The following is a 13,958-nucleotide window of genomic DNA, read 5'->3' on the forward strand; positions in this document are numbered from 1 at the left end:
AATTCAGTCTTTTTTATTCTTTAATGTGTTTTTTGGTTAGTGATTTTATTTCATGAATTTAAAAGAGGATACATTCATGTAAAACAAACAGTTTTGTTGGTTATGAGAGTGTCTTATTAAATCTTGAACTTTAATCAAAGAATTTAGATTTTAGGCATTGCGAGTTTTGATCTTCTTCTTTTATGATGATGATGAAAGAAAAAAGTTTTCTGCAAAATAAAGTTTTAGTGTGTAATGACATATTTGAAGTAGAAGTTTTATCAGACCAACTTTTCTGGCTTCCTGATATGAACTGTACAATGTTTGTTTTGTTTGGAATTATTTACTGATTATATATTCATTATGGCAGATCTTGCAATAAAACTCAATAAAATGTAAATGTTTCATTTTTATTTCTTTTGTAAATTTAGTATAAAAGTGCTGCAACTGTCCAAAACATTTCCATTCAAACCAAACGGCTGTAAATACAGAAGATTCTAAATTAAGAGACACAAACCAAGAAAACAAACTACTATTGTTAGGTGTAACTTTTCTCGCCATCAACCTTCAGAAATGTGATGAACAAGCCCTCCCTGTACTTTCACCAACTTATTATCTCTCTTCCTGGTACAAATAGGAGAGATACTTTACATATCAGTTTGGAAGGTCATTCTCTAATTAGATTATTTGTTTGCTTGAACAGGCTGCATTTATGACAGCTGGGGGAAAAAAAGGAGGGAGGGGGTATTTAATTTTATTAGTCACATCAAAGCTCCTGAAACAGATCATTCATCATTCATCATCATTTAATGATGTTGTCTTTAACACCTAAGGAAGTGAAAGAGACCAGCAGCATGTACTTCGTTATTATGCTAGAACGTAATTACAAACGTATTAAAAAAAAAAACAAGACAGAAACCTTGAACTGAAAGAGTTACCAATAAATCCTGTGAGTTATTCAGTTAAGTATTAGGTGGCCTCTCCATATGATCTGATTTCCAGGTTTTTAAGTGTCTCCTGCTGTTGTCTATAACACTGCAATATGAATCCTTAAATTTTAAACATTCTGATCTGAGTCTCAGCTTCAAATGAGAGAAGCAGCAGTGATCGAGGTTCATCATGGTTATTCTGGATTTAATTTAAAAATAAAGATGTATGAAATGTTTCAGTAAAGAATCTTTATAATGTATCCACCAAAATACAAACAGCTTAAATGTTTAAACTTTGACAAAAATTAATGTAAATACAATTAGGTATTAAAATGTATTGACAGAACCCTTATTTAAAGTGAAGAGGAGAAAATCTCAAATTAGACTTAAATGACATTTGTATTGCTAAAATAAATTCACCAGATATTTCATCTTTATTTATTCACAGTCTTTACCATGAGAGAGTCCAGTAAAGTCAAGTAAAATCAGAATTCATTCCAGACATACAATAAGAAATAATCTAGAAATTGAAATAAAAAATGTTCTTTTTTGTGTTTAAGAGGGCTCAGTGTTGTCAGCTAAAAACATTAACATTAAATTCTGACACAGAACGTAGGGTCAGTGTGATATTGCTGTGACCAAGTGGATGCACAGATTTATTCACATATGGGTGAATAATATGTTCACATCCACAAAGTTAATCAGACGTTTATTCTTGACTTGGGCAGTGAGAAATAAAGGAATATGACATTTATGTCCTTAAAGGTCACACATGATCCTGCTTTTCAAACAATTTAAAGAAGTCTCAGAAGTTTGTTGTTCTAAATCCACTCTGATCCTGTCTGTAGCTTTAAATGCAAATGATTTGACTTATAATAGGAGAGTTTGTAGATGGACTAGGGACACGTATAAGTGTTACAAAAACATGGTAAAGTGCACTTTGCATTATGTGACTCAACCTGACCATTTTAAAAGCACTTACAGCTCTGTGAGAGGTTACAAACAATTAAAGTCAATATGCATGCTTTAATACTACAGAGAGCAAAGGAATAGTTCTTAGGCACAGATAAAACATTTTTTACTCTGAATCTTGCACTTTAGTACAGATACGCTTTTTGTTTTTCTTTAAACAAATAACAATCATCCACCTGTTCATCATAAATACTCAGGCTACATGTGTTTAAGAACAATCAGTTGCTAAAGAAGCTATTTCAGCAGGATACAACAGTCAGAAACATTGGCATTGCGGTGACGTAAATCAATGAGCGAAAGTGTAGAAGAAAACACAATCATTCGAATTCCAGGAGCTGGAATACAGACGATTGGTTTTTTTAGCAGCGTTGACTTAAGTTTCTGTGGTGCAACGTTTGTATTCAAAGTCTAAAAATTCAAGTTCACACATCAGGACATGTTGAGTCACAGGTTATCCAAGAGAGTGCTGCTTCTTCAGGCTGTCGGAGCGCCTCACTCTGTCCTCTGGGGTCCTCTTGTACCAGCTCCTGAGAGGACACAAACATGGGAATATTGTGATGATGTTTCAGTTACTGGAGGCTGATCAAAACAATGTTGTGATTGTTAAATTACGTGTCTGTTTTTGAAATGACATGTATGTGTTATACAAAAACATCTTAAAGCCAATCAACATGTAGCGGTTCATATGTTTGATGAAAGTGAGACGTTTTTACAAAGGCTCTGAAAGTTTATCATGGTGTCTCACCCTTGGCGATTCAGCTGGCCTTGGATGGGAGAGTTTTGGCCTTGGTTTGGCTTCAGGACTCTAGAAAAGGAAGATATAACATACAATATGTGTGTGTGTGGGGGGGGGGGGGGGGGGGGGGGGGGGGGGATGTTTTGCTAGAAACTAAATGGAAAACCTGTTGAATTAGCACTCTTTGTTTTTACCTGTTGGTTGTCGGGGTCTTTGGTTTATGTTGCGTCTTCCTAGCCTGAGCTGGGGATTGACCAACCCTGATGGGGGGGCCAAAAAAAACAATAAAATTACTTTTTTTCATTGGATCTCTTTTTTTAAACCCTAAAATATAAAATCAGTGAGGCAGTTGTCTTCTTTGGAATCCCACCTCTTTTTCCGGTCCAGAGACCTCTGCGTGGCAGCAGACAAAACCACTCTCTCCTTGGGGCATTTAGCTTTCTCCTACAGTTGGTAAAGAACATTACTGTTTAGTTCATGATGGAAGTGTTGACATAGACAAGAGAGAGCATGTTACTAAGCTGCAAGAAAACAATGACTTCCCTGAAAGTTGAAATATAAATGTGTGTCCCCCCCAAAAAAAGTCCCCAGAAGGTACTCCAATGATTTTAAATATAACTTGAAAGAAAAAGCCATGGCTTTCTTTGTTAATCCACAAATTGTAAAGACAAATGTTTGGTTGGTATACTCCAATATAAACTCCCGAACATGAACATGATTCATCGCTCACAATTTCAATGTCTGGTTAGTTTTCATGCTCTCTAAAAGGTGTGACAAGATGTCTGAACTTTAATGTCAGGCCTTCCTTTTTAAAATGTGTTCCTTCTTCTAAAGTACAGTACGTCTACAGGAGGGATTTCTGTCCTGTGTTTTTAAGGTACCATGTCTCGTAGTTTCCTCTCTGCTCGCAGCTCCCTGTCCTGCTGCAGCAACGCCAACCGTTGGAATTTCGAAGAAGATGTCATGGACGTCATTAAGGGCTGCGCGTAACTGAGGCAGGGAAAAAGGATGCACATATAAACACAGAGCATGATTGACCTCTGCTGGACACAAACAGTCAGTGCACATTAATACCTGGGCTCTCACTCTCTCCTGCAGGGAGCGGTCTTGTGGCAAATGAACATCTTAAGTTAGCCAGCCCCAGAGTGGCATCACTTTCAAAGCAGCTGGGGAAGTGTAAGACTGGTTGTCTAATAGGGATCACTCTGTTAAACCACCTGATGTACGCAGAAAATGTAGTTATTATGTCCCCCAGCACTGTAGGGTTCCAGCAGTTGTTGGATATATGCTGAACGTATGGGGATGAGTTTGATGTTCAGTACAATGCAAAAAAGAGTGTTGCATTGGTTTGTAGGACTATGGAGGATCAGAAGCTGCACTTCCCAATGTTTTACCTGTCACTGCAATGCATCTGTGTATCCAACTGTACAAAATATCTTGGGCACATCATTACTGACAAGATGGAAGTTGATGCTGACATGTACAGGCAAAGACGAATGTTGTAGGTCCAAGCGAACATGTTAGTAAGGAAATTCCATTACTGCTCTGATGATGTGAACTTGTTTCGTGTTTACTGCACCCCTATGTATGCAGCCCCTTTACAAAAAAGGAGACCATGCGCAAACTGAAAGTAGCATACAATGATTGTTTGAGGACACTGCTGAAGAAGCCCAGGAGCAGCAATGCTAGTAAGCTTTTTTGTGAATTGAGATTATGCTGTTTACAGGCCCTCTTGAGGAACCTGATGTTTAAGTTCATGTGTCGACTTGATGAGTCACAAAACTGAATTATTCTGAGGCTCACAAGGCCCAGGTGTAGCTCGGTCCAATATCAATCACATCTATGGAAGCATTGGTATGAGTGCCTTTTAAGACTCTTGTGAAAAAGGTTTTTTTTTGGTTTTTTTGTTTATGTAACTGTTTTTTAATATACTGTATGTCTTCCTATTGGGCTTAGAGCCTGTAATAAAGTTTATATATGATGGTGCATTCAAATCAACAGTAATAAATAGTTACTAAAGTTAATGAACAGAGAAGGTGGGCAGCATGACTCGAGGGACGAGGGTCTTACACCTCAACTTTCCCTGAGAGCTGAACTACCGCACTGCAGCTAGTAGGAGTGTAAATTTCACAAAGCAAAAACAGATGGTACTAAAAGAGCAGCACGGCTGCAAAGACACTGCAAGTTGTCGACTGAATTAAATGTTATTAGACAACAATAAGATGTTACAAACAGATACTAGCAAATGCAAAAAAAAGGTCCCTAGCAAGTATATGTCAGTTCATAGGTTCACTCATAGATTATATTATATAAATGCATCAGAGGTTGTTGCTTACTTCCATCTCAAATAACCATCTTGACTGTTGACTTTTCTCCTTCAAGACACAGTTTAAAACCTTGTTTGAATGAAATACAATCATTGGTCTGATAAATCATATCATTTACTACTTAGACTGCAGACGCCACATTTGATGTCTATGGTGGCTTAATAAGAAAACATAGACTGTAATTCGACAAATACAATGTCATGTCAAACTAAACGTAGTCCTTTAAGTAGTGAGTCTGTGATGACTTGTGTGTGGTCTTTATTTTACATTGTAAACTTTACTTTCTTTAAGAGTCACATACAGTATGTTTCTTGTACCAAAAGTTTATGTAAATCCTGATCAGGTCACATCTGGATTTAACTACGCAGCTTAGAGCCAGATGTCCATAGAAGTCTCAGTGTAATTCAATCATTCTTCCTTGATGCTCTGCCTTCAGGAGTAACCTGAGGAGTTATCTCAAGAAAATTTATGTTTTTTTATAGATGTTCCAATAAAAGATGCATTAGAACAACATAATCTGGTATAATAGAGTATGTTAGGTCTGATACTACGTTATTTGTTGTTTCTAAGTGGTAAAAACACTGTGCTGGATATTTCTTCTAACATAGACACATTACGTTATGATTAACATACAGTATATAGTTTAATTGTATGAACATTAAATGTTTTCTCTTTGATTACAGGCTGACGTTAAAGCAAAGGTGTGCATAGGGCTTGAAGAAAACTTGAAATGTGCATTAGAGAATCTCTATGAGCTTATTTTAAAGTCCTATAGGACTTTTATGACGTGCCTTGAGGAGGGTGTTGAAAAATCCAATAGCTCAAGGGAAAGTGTCTTGAAGTCCTTCTTATATCCCGTATGTATTTGAATATTTTGTTCCTTTATGCAAACCATTGATTTGTCCCTTGATATTTAAAAGTTAATCATTGAATGTTTGTCTTTGTTTTTATTTGTTTCAGAAGAGGGTAAAAGGAAGTGCTTTTCACAGTAGATTGAAGTCCATCGTCGGAAACAATGGCATCTCCAAACCTAAAAAAGGGAAACCACAAAACCTAAATGAGAGATTAGCTTCAAAGCTGATGGAGAGCATCGATGAGGAATTTAGAAAGACCTTCCCGTAAGAAGTTATTAAACTAGGTCTAGACAATACCTCTTTAAAAAATACAACTATAACAATAATGATAATAATAATAATAATGTTAATGTTTCAGAAATGAATCAACATGTGATCCATTCAACGGGGCCATCAGTTCCTTTTCACTCGGCACAAAGACTCTGGTTGAAAAGTACAAAGGTGTGCAGCTGCAACTGGAATTTCTCAGGACAGAGGTAAGAGACAGTGATGGAAACGTCTCATCTAATAGTTTTGTTTTAAGCTTATTGTGGGAGCCAAGTTGCATTCATACGTGTTAAAATAACTAAGAAGCAGTCAGTAATTTTGGTCTTTTTTGTCTTTTGCCATACCTTTGTCTTTTATTTATGGGATTTCATTTTATAAGTTCACTTAAGAGTCAATTCAAAATAATTTGATTCAATTCATATGGATTTTAATAAGGTATCTTCTCTTAAGAGCAGTGAGGTAGATTACTGTCACTTTAAGAGAGAGAGCTGTTGTCTTGGGAGGGTTAGAAGGGATTCAGGGAGTTGAGGATCAATTACGGACTGAGCCGCATGGATTTATTATTGTAGTATAGTTTATTGATTAGGAGAACTTAAACTTCAACTGTGAGATCCTCTTCAACTGAACATACACGAGGAATTCTAAGGCTGTTTTAATCTTCAACCCACCACTCTTATTATCAAGGTAAAGGAGACCCAACTCAAGAGGGAGCACATCAGTCCTGTTAGTGTCCCTTCACTGGCTCCAAATACAATTCAGAATCGATTTTCAGATTACTTTGTTTGTTTTTAAAGTCCTGAATGGCGTAGCCCCCCAATACATTACTGACCTCCTCAGGCCATACTCCTCATGGAGCCCCCTTAGATCATCAGACAGCCCCTAAACTGTGGAACAGACTCCCTCTTCCCATCAGGTCTACATCCTCTACTGACTCTTTTGAGTCCCCTCTCTAGACGTAGTTTTATGTGTTGGCGTGTTAGTCTTCTGATCCTGAATAGGTGGTTCTTTCAGGTTTCAGTTGTTGCTCTCATTATCTCTTCTATTTATACTATCATATTTTCTTTTGTGTTTTTGTGGATATTCTGATGCTCTGTAAAGTGTTTCTTTAATGCATTTTACAGCAATTTGGTCAGCTGTGACTGTTTTTCAATGTGCTTTATAAATAAATGTGCTTGACTTGACTCAACAACGAGGTGAGCAAATCAACTGAAGCATGTTCGTGATTGACATATTGAACAAAGACAACATTTAAGAAAGAAGCCAAATAAAATTATTTTTGTTTCGTATGTAGAACACCACCAATAAGGCCCATGTTAGCATTGCAGATGTGCATGTTTTTTCTTTAAATGTTTTTTTATCTTCTGTTGTAGGAAGAAAAAATAAAAGCAAAACTCGATAAAACCATCCGAGAGCGTAAGAAAGAAATCTACAACAGCCTGACGACATCAATCGAGGAACACATGCAGAAGTGTTATGATGGTAAGACAAAAGATCTGGTCATATGAAACTTTACACCAAACAAATAAATGTCATTAATGTGCATTTATGACCATTTTCTGTTTTTCTGTAGGTGCACAACAATGTAAAGGCAAAGGCTCTCTGAAAGCCATGAGGGACATCATTGAGCAGCATGTTGGTGCCAAGGTCGACATGTTTGAGGATGCTAAAAATACAATGTAGTTAAATCTGGCAAAACTAATGGTTTGTCATATTTCATAATTCACCATATAATACCTTTTATGAGTGTTATAAAGTAAAACACATAGTGTAGCACATCTTAATCTTGATTTATGATTCTATAGTAATATTCACATCAAGGTTTTTTTTTCATTTAAGTGGAATGTGCATCAATCCTAAGAAACTTTGTTTGACTGCAGTTATACAAACATGCAGGTTCTTGTTAAAAATTAAGACAAACACAAAAGCTTTTGGTCTGTGTAGACTTTTTTTTCTTTATGTTAATTCATGTATCATCCAGTAAATCCTAAAAAAGGTATGTTGGTTATAACTGTAAAATGTAAATATTTAAAATCATATTCAGGAGGACATCCAGAAGACACTGATGGTAACAATGCTGAGGTCCATGAGCCAAACGATCAATACAGATGATCAATCAGTTCCAGGTAAGTGAATGTGAACAAGTGATCAAAACACCAGTATATTATTTATATTATAATATTTCACAAGTAATCCCAGATTATGTGGACATATCCTGTCATTGTTATAGCACTGATGGTATCTTGAATTTCCCTCGGGATCAATAAAGTATCTATCTATCTATCTATCTATCTATCTATCTATCTATCTATCTATCTATCTATCTATCTATCTATCTATCTATCTATCTATCTATCTATCTATCTATCTATCTATCTATCTATCTATCTATCTATCTATCTATCTATCTATCTATCGAGATGAAGGTACAGGAACATTATGTGCATCTTTTCCACCTTTAAACAGTTGTTTCACAGGTTGATACAATAGAGAAAGTTCCAACATGGAGGAACATTTATCCGCCATCTCTTTAGCAACCCGATGCAGTATGTAACTTTAGGAGTTGGCCAAGGTTCATGTAAAGGGCATTCGACTTCCAGTGGGTGCCAAAGGGCACCAAACTGACATGTTGTTGCTTTAACACAGGAAGTGCACACCAACATTTAAAGAATTTTTTTTCAAGGTTGAAGTTTAATTTTTTGTTATTTAGATGTCAAAGAGGAGCTTGAGACGGTGACAAAATACTATAAAGACCTGAAGAAAATCCCACATAAAGAAACATCACCAGTCAGGTAAAACATGTTTAAAAGTAGATAATGATCTGATTTTAAACTGTAAAAATTACTTCACTTATTTTTGTAGCATTTGCTAACAATGCTTCTATTCACACCAGTGCTGATCAACCCGGCCCGTCAGCTGCACAGGTAAGTTTAAGTAAAACTCCTGATTAAAAGTTAACATTCTGGGAGACAATAAAATGGTAACATGAAAGTCATCAGTAGAATCTCACAAGCGTCCTGTTTAACTCTCTTATGGTTATTTCAGAGGGGATCATGTGTTTGCTGTTCTGGCTCCGAATCTGCCTCAGCACTTTAAACAGGCCTCTTCTCTTCTCCTTGGCCTTTGAGACTTCGTAAGACATCAATTTTATTTTTTATTTCTTTTACTGCGTACCTTGACTCAGGTTTTATGCCTTTTAATTTATTTTGTATGAACTTTTTTTTAATCTCATGTGAGCTGTTATGTATTTTATTTTACTGTACAGCACTTTGGTCATTTGTGGTGGTTTTAAAGTGCTGAACAAATAAAGTTGGATTGCATTTCAGGTTTACTGGATGCAGAGAAACAGCTGAGGCCTGTTTAACCACTGAGGGTCCCACTGAGAACATGGAGAAGTAAAACAAGGCTTCTGGATCTGGTCTCAACCTTTTCATCAGATGTTTATTTCTGCTGTCTTTGAGTGATGTGTTTTCAGGTTTGAGTTTTTTTGATGTGAGTTAAATACATCAAGATTTTAGAGTAGTGATCGGACAGTTTTCCTTTTGAATGATCGTGGGCCTCAGGTCAGAAATAGTGATGGGTTTTGGTGGGATCGGGGATGATGTGTTTTTCATGTTAATGGTTTCTTTTTTGACCTTTTAGCCTTTATTAGAAAGGACAGCTAAGAGAGACAGGAAACAGGAAGAGAGTTAGAGGATGACATGCAGCAGAGGGCCGAGTCAGATTCAGTCCCCACAGCCTCTGCTGAGGAATATAACCTCTGTACATGAGGTGTGACAGAACTGTAACCGACCTCTTTTTCAGCAAGACATCAACTTATTTATTAGCTTTTTTATACTCTAAAAATATGTGGGAATGAGTTTGTGTGTTTTTGTTTTATGAATCTAGAAGTGGATGATTTGATTTAAACCCTGCAGTTTCATTGATTATTATATTTCTTATTAAATCTTCAACCAAAATCAAAGAATTGAGATTTCAGTGGTTTCAAGGGATGATCTTTCTTTTTTCTAGTAATAGTTAAGGACAGAACACTTTTTAGTGCAAAAGAAACTTTTAACTTTGTGATTATAAAAAATATTCAAGTTCATTTTATTTTCAGACAAACTTTTCTGGTTTCCTGATATTAACTGTACTGTACAATGTTTGTTGTGTCTCTGAATGAATTCATTATGGTACATCATGCAATAAAACTCAATCAATTGTAAATGTTGTTTGTCTTTATTGTGAATTTGGTATAAAAGTGCTGCAGCTGCCAAAAATTTCTATTCAACCAAATGTGCTGTAAATCCGTGAAGTCGGCTCTCGTGTTTCCTCGATCCTCTCTCCTCCGTTCACGATCCTCAACATGGCGGGTCTGGAACTACTTCCGGTTCGGCAGAGGTCCGAGGAGATTGCTTTATAAGGGAACCGGAACGTACCTCCTAACTTTGGTTTGTTCGTTGTTTCATCAGTCCCAGAGGTTGGGGGTCTGTTTCTTCCACCCGCCATCTCAAAACCTTCCATCTCTGTTAATGATGTCCTTTGTAAAAAAACATTTCATCATGTAAAGTTTAAGTAGCGCCCTCTATCTGCTGTGAAGACTAAACAAGCAACTTTTTTCTGTCATTTGTTTACTGTTTGTGTGTTTTTGACTTTTGGTCATTTGTATTTGCTGAATGTTTATGATTAACGTATTCATTATGTGCAGCATGTTCATTCCTTTTGCAGCTCCACGTCTCCATTATATTTGTTTTCAACCTTGTTTTTTTCAAGTTGCACGTCTACTGATTTTGCTGCCTGTTTTGTCCTTTACGGAGTGTTTGCACTTTTTGTCCATCATATTAAAGTAACTTAATGTTTCCCTGACATCAGTTTGTGTTCTGACAAATTGGAGTTCCAATAGAGTTTCTGAACAAAAATCAACAAGCAAAATTCAGACTCTTAAAATCACCTATCCCATACTTAGTGTTTGTTTCTCATGAAGTCGAAGCATTTTCTTTTAAACTTTGCAATATTACAGTTTCCTGACATCAGGCAACCACACACAAACCTACAGCAGTAAACCTGTGTAGAAGGTGGCTCATCGTATTTGCCTTATGTTTTGTTGGAGCAATCTTTTATCCTGAGTTTAACTTTTGGGTGTGTTGTTTAGTGAGTTAACTGCTGTTGATACTTTGAACCAGAAATTAATTAATGGTATTCGCACATGTCAAGCACTGTATTTTTTTAACTCATGAAGATAAATAATTGAGTACACACATCAGAGTGGTTGTTGCTCTTGGTTTTAGATTGTGATGGCATTTTTTGTTTTATACAAGAGCTGTTTTGCAGTAAGAACTGCACTGAGGCAGAAACTGTTGGTCTGCTTTGTGAACATATAATACAGGTGTGGTTCATCATAACAGATCTACGTTACAGCAACAAAGACACTCCTATAAAACCTGTTTATGAGTTACATTTACATACAGCTGGTGGATTAATGTTAATTGTTGACTGGACAACCCTTTCAAACGTTGCATTAAAGTCAATGAGAAGAACATCCCAGCCCAAATCACTTTGGACTTTAACCACCAAATCTACCATTTAATCAAGTTTATAGAGGTATAAATAAAAATGTTCAAACGTTTAAACTCAGAAAAAAGAATCCTACTGTCCACAGTTAACCCTTTCACTGCTAGATGTTGTGATTGTGTACAAAAGACACTTGGCAGAAACTTCTGAGTTTCAGCTTTACGTATCAAAAACAACCTGAATGATTCACTCTGACACATGCCTGTTATCTTTGCAATTATTTAAGCATATTAATTAAAATACAGACCTTTAGTTAAGTTTGGGTCCATTTATAGAAACGTTTGTCCTTCACTTCTGTCTGATAGCTGCAGAACACAGCAACGGCTCCAGAGAAGAAATATTGAAAAGGAGGAAGAAATATATGATTTACTGTGTGTCTGACAACAAAGGAGAAAAGTAAACTCAACTAGTCATTATGGTTAAAGAAAAAAGGTTGTGATCATTATTTAAAGTTTCTTTGTGAAAGGAAGAGATAATTGAAGTTAATAAGAAAAATGTTGAATCAACTTGTGAAGTGTGATTGTTAACAAACAAGTTCATGAGGAAGTAAAAGTGAATTTAAAGTTGAATGAAACATCGCTTCCATTTACAGGAAGAGGAACATACTGAAAGTTATTTAAGTATCAGGTCATGTAACCTCTTGTGTATTTGACAAGACTGAAGTGATGGAGGTTTAATGACTGCTTGAGATGTTATTGTTTTTTTACTTAATCATCTGAGAGTATTGATACAGCCATCTGTGGAGATTTCTGGACTTGTGTTAAGGATCGTCTACAGACTCCAAAGGAATTGTAAGTAAAGTGGCGTTACATAAGATGAGAAAGGAATAGAGATGTCATTTGTTTTAAAAACATACAACTTCAAAGTTATGGTTAAAAATGTCCTTCATCCAAGTCATTTTCATCAAACTTAACTTTATAAAAAAGATTAACAAAACTGAAAGATTTGAGAGGAATTGGGATTTTTTTTTAAATGTTTTTTACAATTTCAGGTTGTAGATTCTTTCCAATATTAATTAAATTGGAAATCAACATCTTTCCTACAGTTTAAATGCATTTTCATTGCTACAGTGCCATTTGTGATCCCTGTTCTTGTAATGTTTATGGATGCATGTGAACTGCAGCTTTTGAAATCAAATGTACTAAATGTTTTATTGTTAGAAGTGAATGGGAAGTTGTAATACAATATTTTATATTATTATGTGATTACTTTACAGTTGCTGTTTCTGATCATGGATGGTTTTGTTAAAACAAAATTAATTGAATGGGGTCTCAGCGATTGGATAAAAATTTTTCAAGGTAAAGTATTACCATTCTTTTTGATGGTCACCGGCAATGTCCCACCAATACTGAAACATTCAATCATTTGCTAATAGAAACATAAAATGTGATTTAAGATAGCTCCGCAATACAACTTGTACCTGACAGAATTTCAACATTTCACATTATGGTTTGGTTTTGCTTTGCAAAGATTCTTGTGAATTGTTTTCCTGATAACAGGTCAAGGCATTGATGAGGAAAGTTTTTACTGTCTTGATAAAGATGACATCAATAACTTGATCCCGATCATTGGACCTCGGTCAAAATTCAAGACAGCACTTAAGTCTCTGAAGGTAATACTTTTCATTGTATTAATATTTTCTCTTTTTTTTTTCTTCACTAATTATGGATTTTTAAATTCTTGCTTTGACATTAGGTTCAGAAAAATGCAACACATCAGGTAATGTGAATACAAAGCATTTTATCTTGGTTTAGCGTTGTATATGCCATGTATTACAGTCATCCTAAAAATATTTTATTTGTATGATGAAATATTACATGGTTTTATTCTTAGAATGATGATTCTGCTCAGGTAAGGTTAAAACACATTTTCCAGTGATGCTGTTGTTATGCTTTTACCTCTATTTCTCAGCAATGTGCAATAGAATCACTGATGTGTCCTGACAAAAAAAACACCATATTTGACTGAAGAAATGTCTGAATTAATGGTGGACACATTCAATTATAGCTTGGATAATATCTGTTTCAATGAGTCAAATATTTCATCTTTAGGTTTTGGCCAACAGTAACACAAATAATAAAGGTAAGGTCTAAAGTATCTTATGTTTGATTTATGTTTCGAAGCAACAATGTCTAGCTTTGACAAATCAGCTATTTGCATGTTTTAATGTTGAAAGAGGTAAAAAGGTCATTTTGTTTTTCGATGAAAAATAAGGAAAAAGAAGGTTGGAGCTTCAGATGGATTCCAGCAGATGTCTACCACCACCAACTAAGAAACAACGACAGCACTCCACATATGCAGGTATATATATATATATATATAACAATGAGAACAATTACAACCTCCA

The 13,958-nt window shown here is 35.6% G+C and overlaps 2 protein-coding genes across 2 annotated transcripts in view; one reads left to right on the forward strand and one right to left on the reverse strand.

The window, feature by feature from the left end:
• The window catches only part of LOC306837650 (nuclear GTPase SLIP-GC-like), a 76,448-nt gene that overhangs the window by 24,892 nt on the left and 37,598 nt on the right, over positions 1–13,958 (forward strand). The window contains exon 5 of the mRNA XM_079365392.1: positions 13,663–13,693. Within this exon, the coding sequence (XP_079221518.1) occupies positions 13,663–13,693 (31 nt within the window). The remainder of the gene's footprint in view (positions 1–13,662; positions 13,694–13,958) is intronic.
• Positions 1,902–3,590, reverse strand: LOC306837654 (centriolar coiled-coil protein of 110 kDa-like; the record flags this gene model as incomplete). The annotated part of the gene is made up of 5 exons (XM_079365397.1): positions 1,902–2,407; positions 2,626–2,685; positions 2,811–2,876; positions 2,987–3,060; positions 3,498–3,590. 5 exons carry the CDS (start codon positions 3,588–3,590, stop codon positions 2,332–2,334), a joined length of 369 nt encoding a protein of 122 aa, XP_079221523.1. The 3' UTR covers positions 1,902–2,331.

Source organism: Symphodus melops (genome assembly GCF_947650265.1).
Source record: "Symphodus melops genome assembly, chromosome: 17".
In the NCBI taxonomy this organism is placed as follows: domain Eukaryota; kingdom Metazoa; phylum Chordata; class Actinopteri; order Labriformes; family Labridae; genus Symphodus; species Symphodus melops.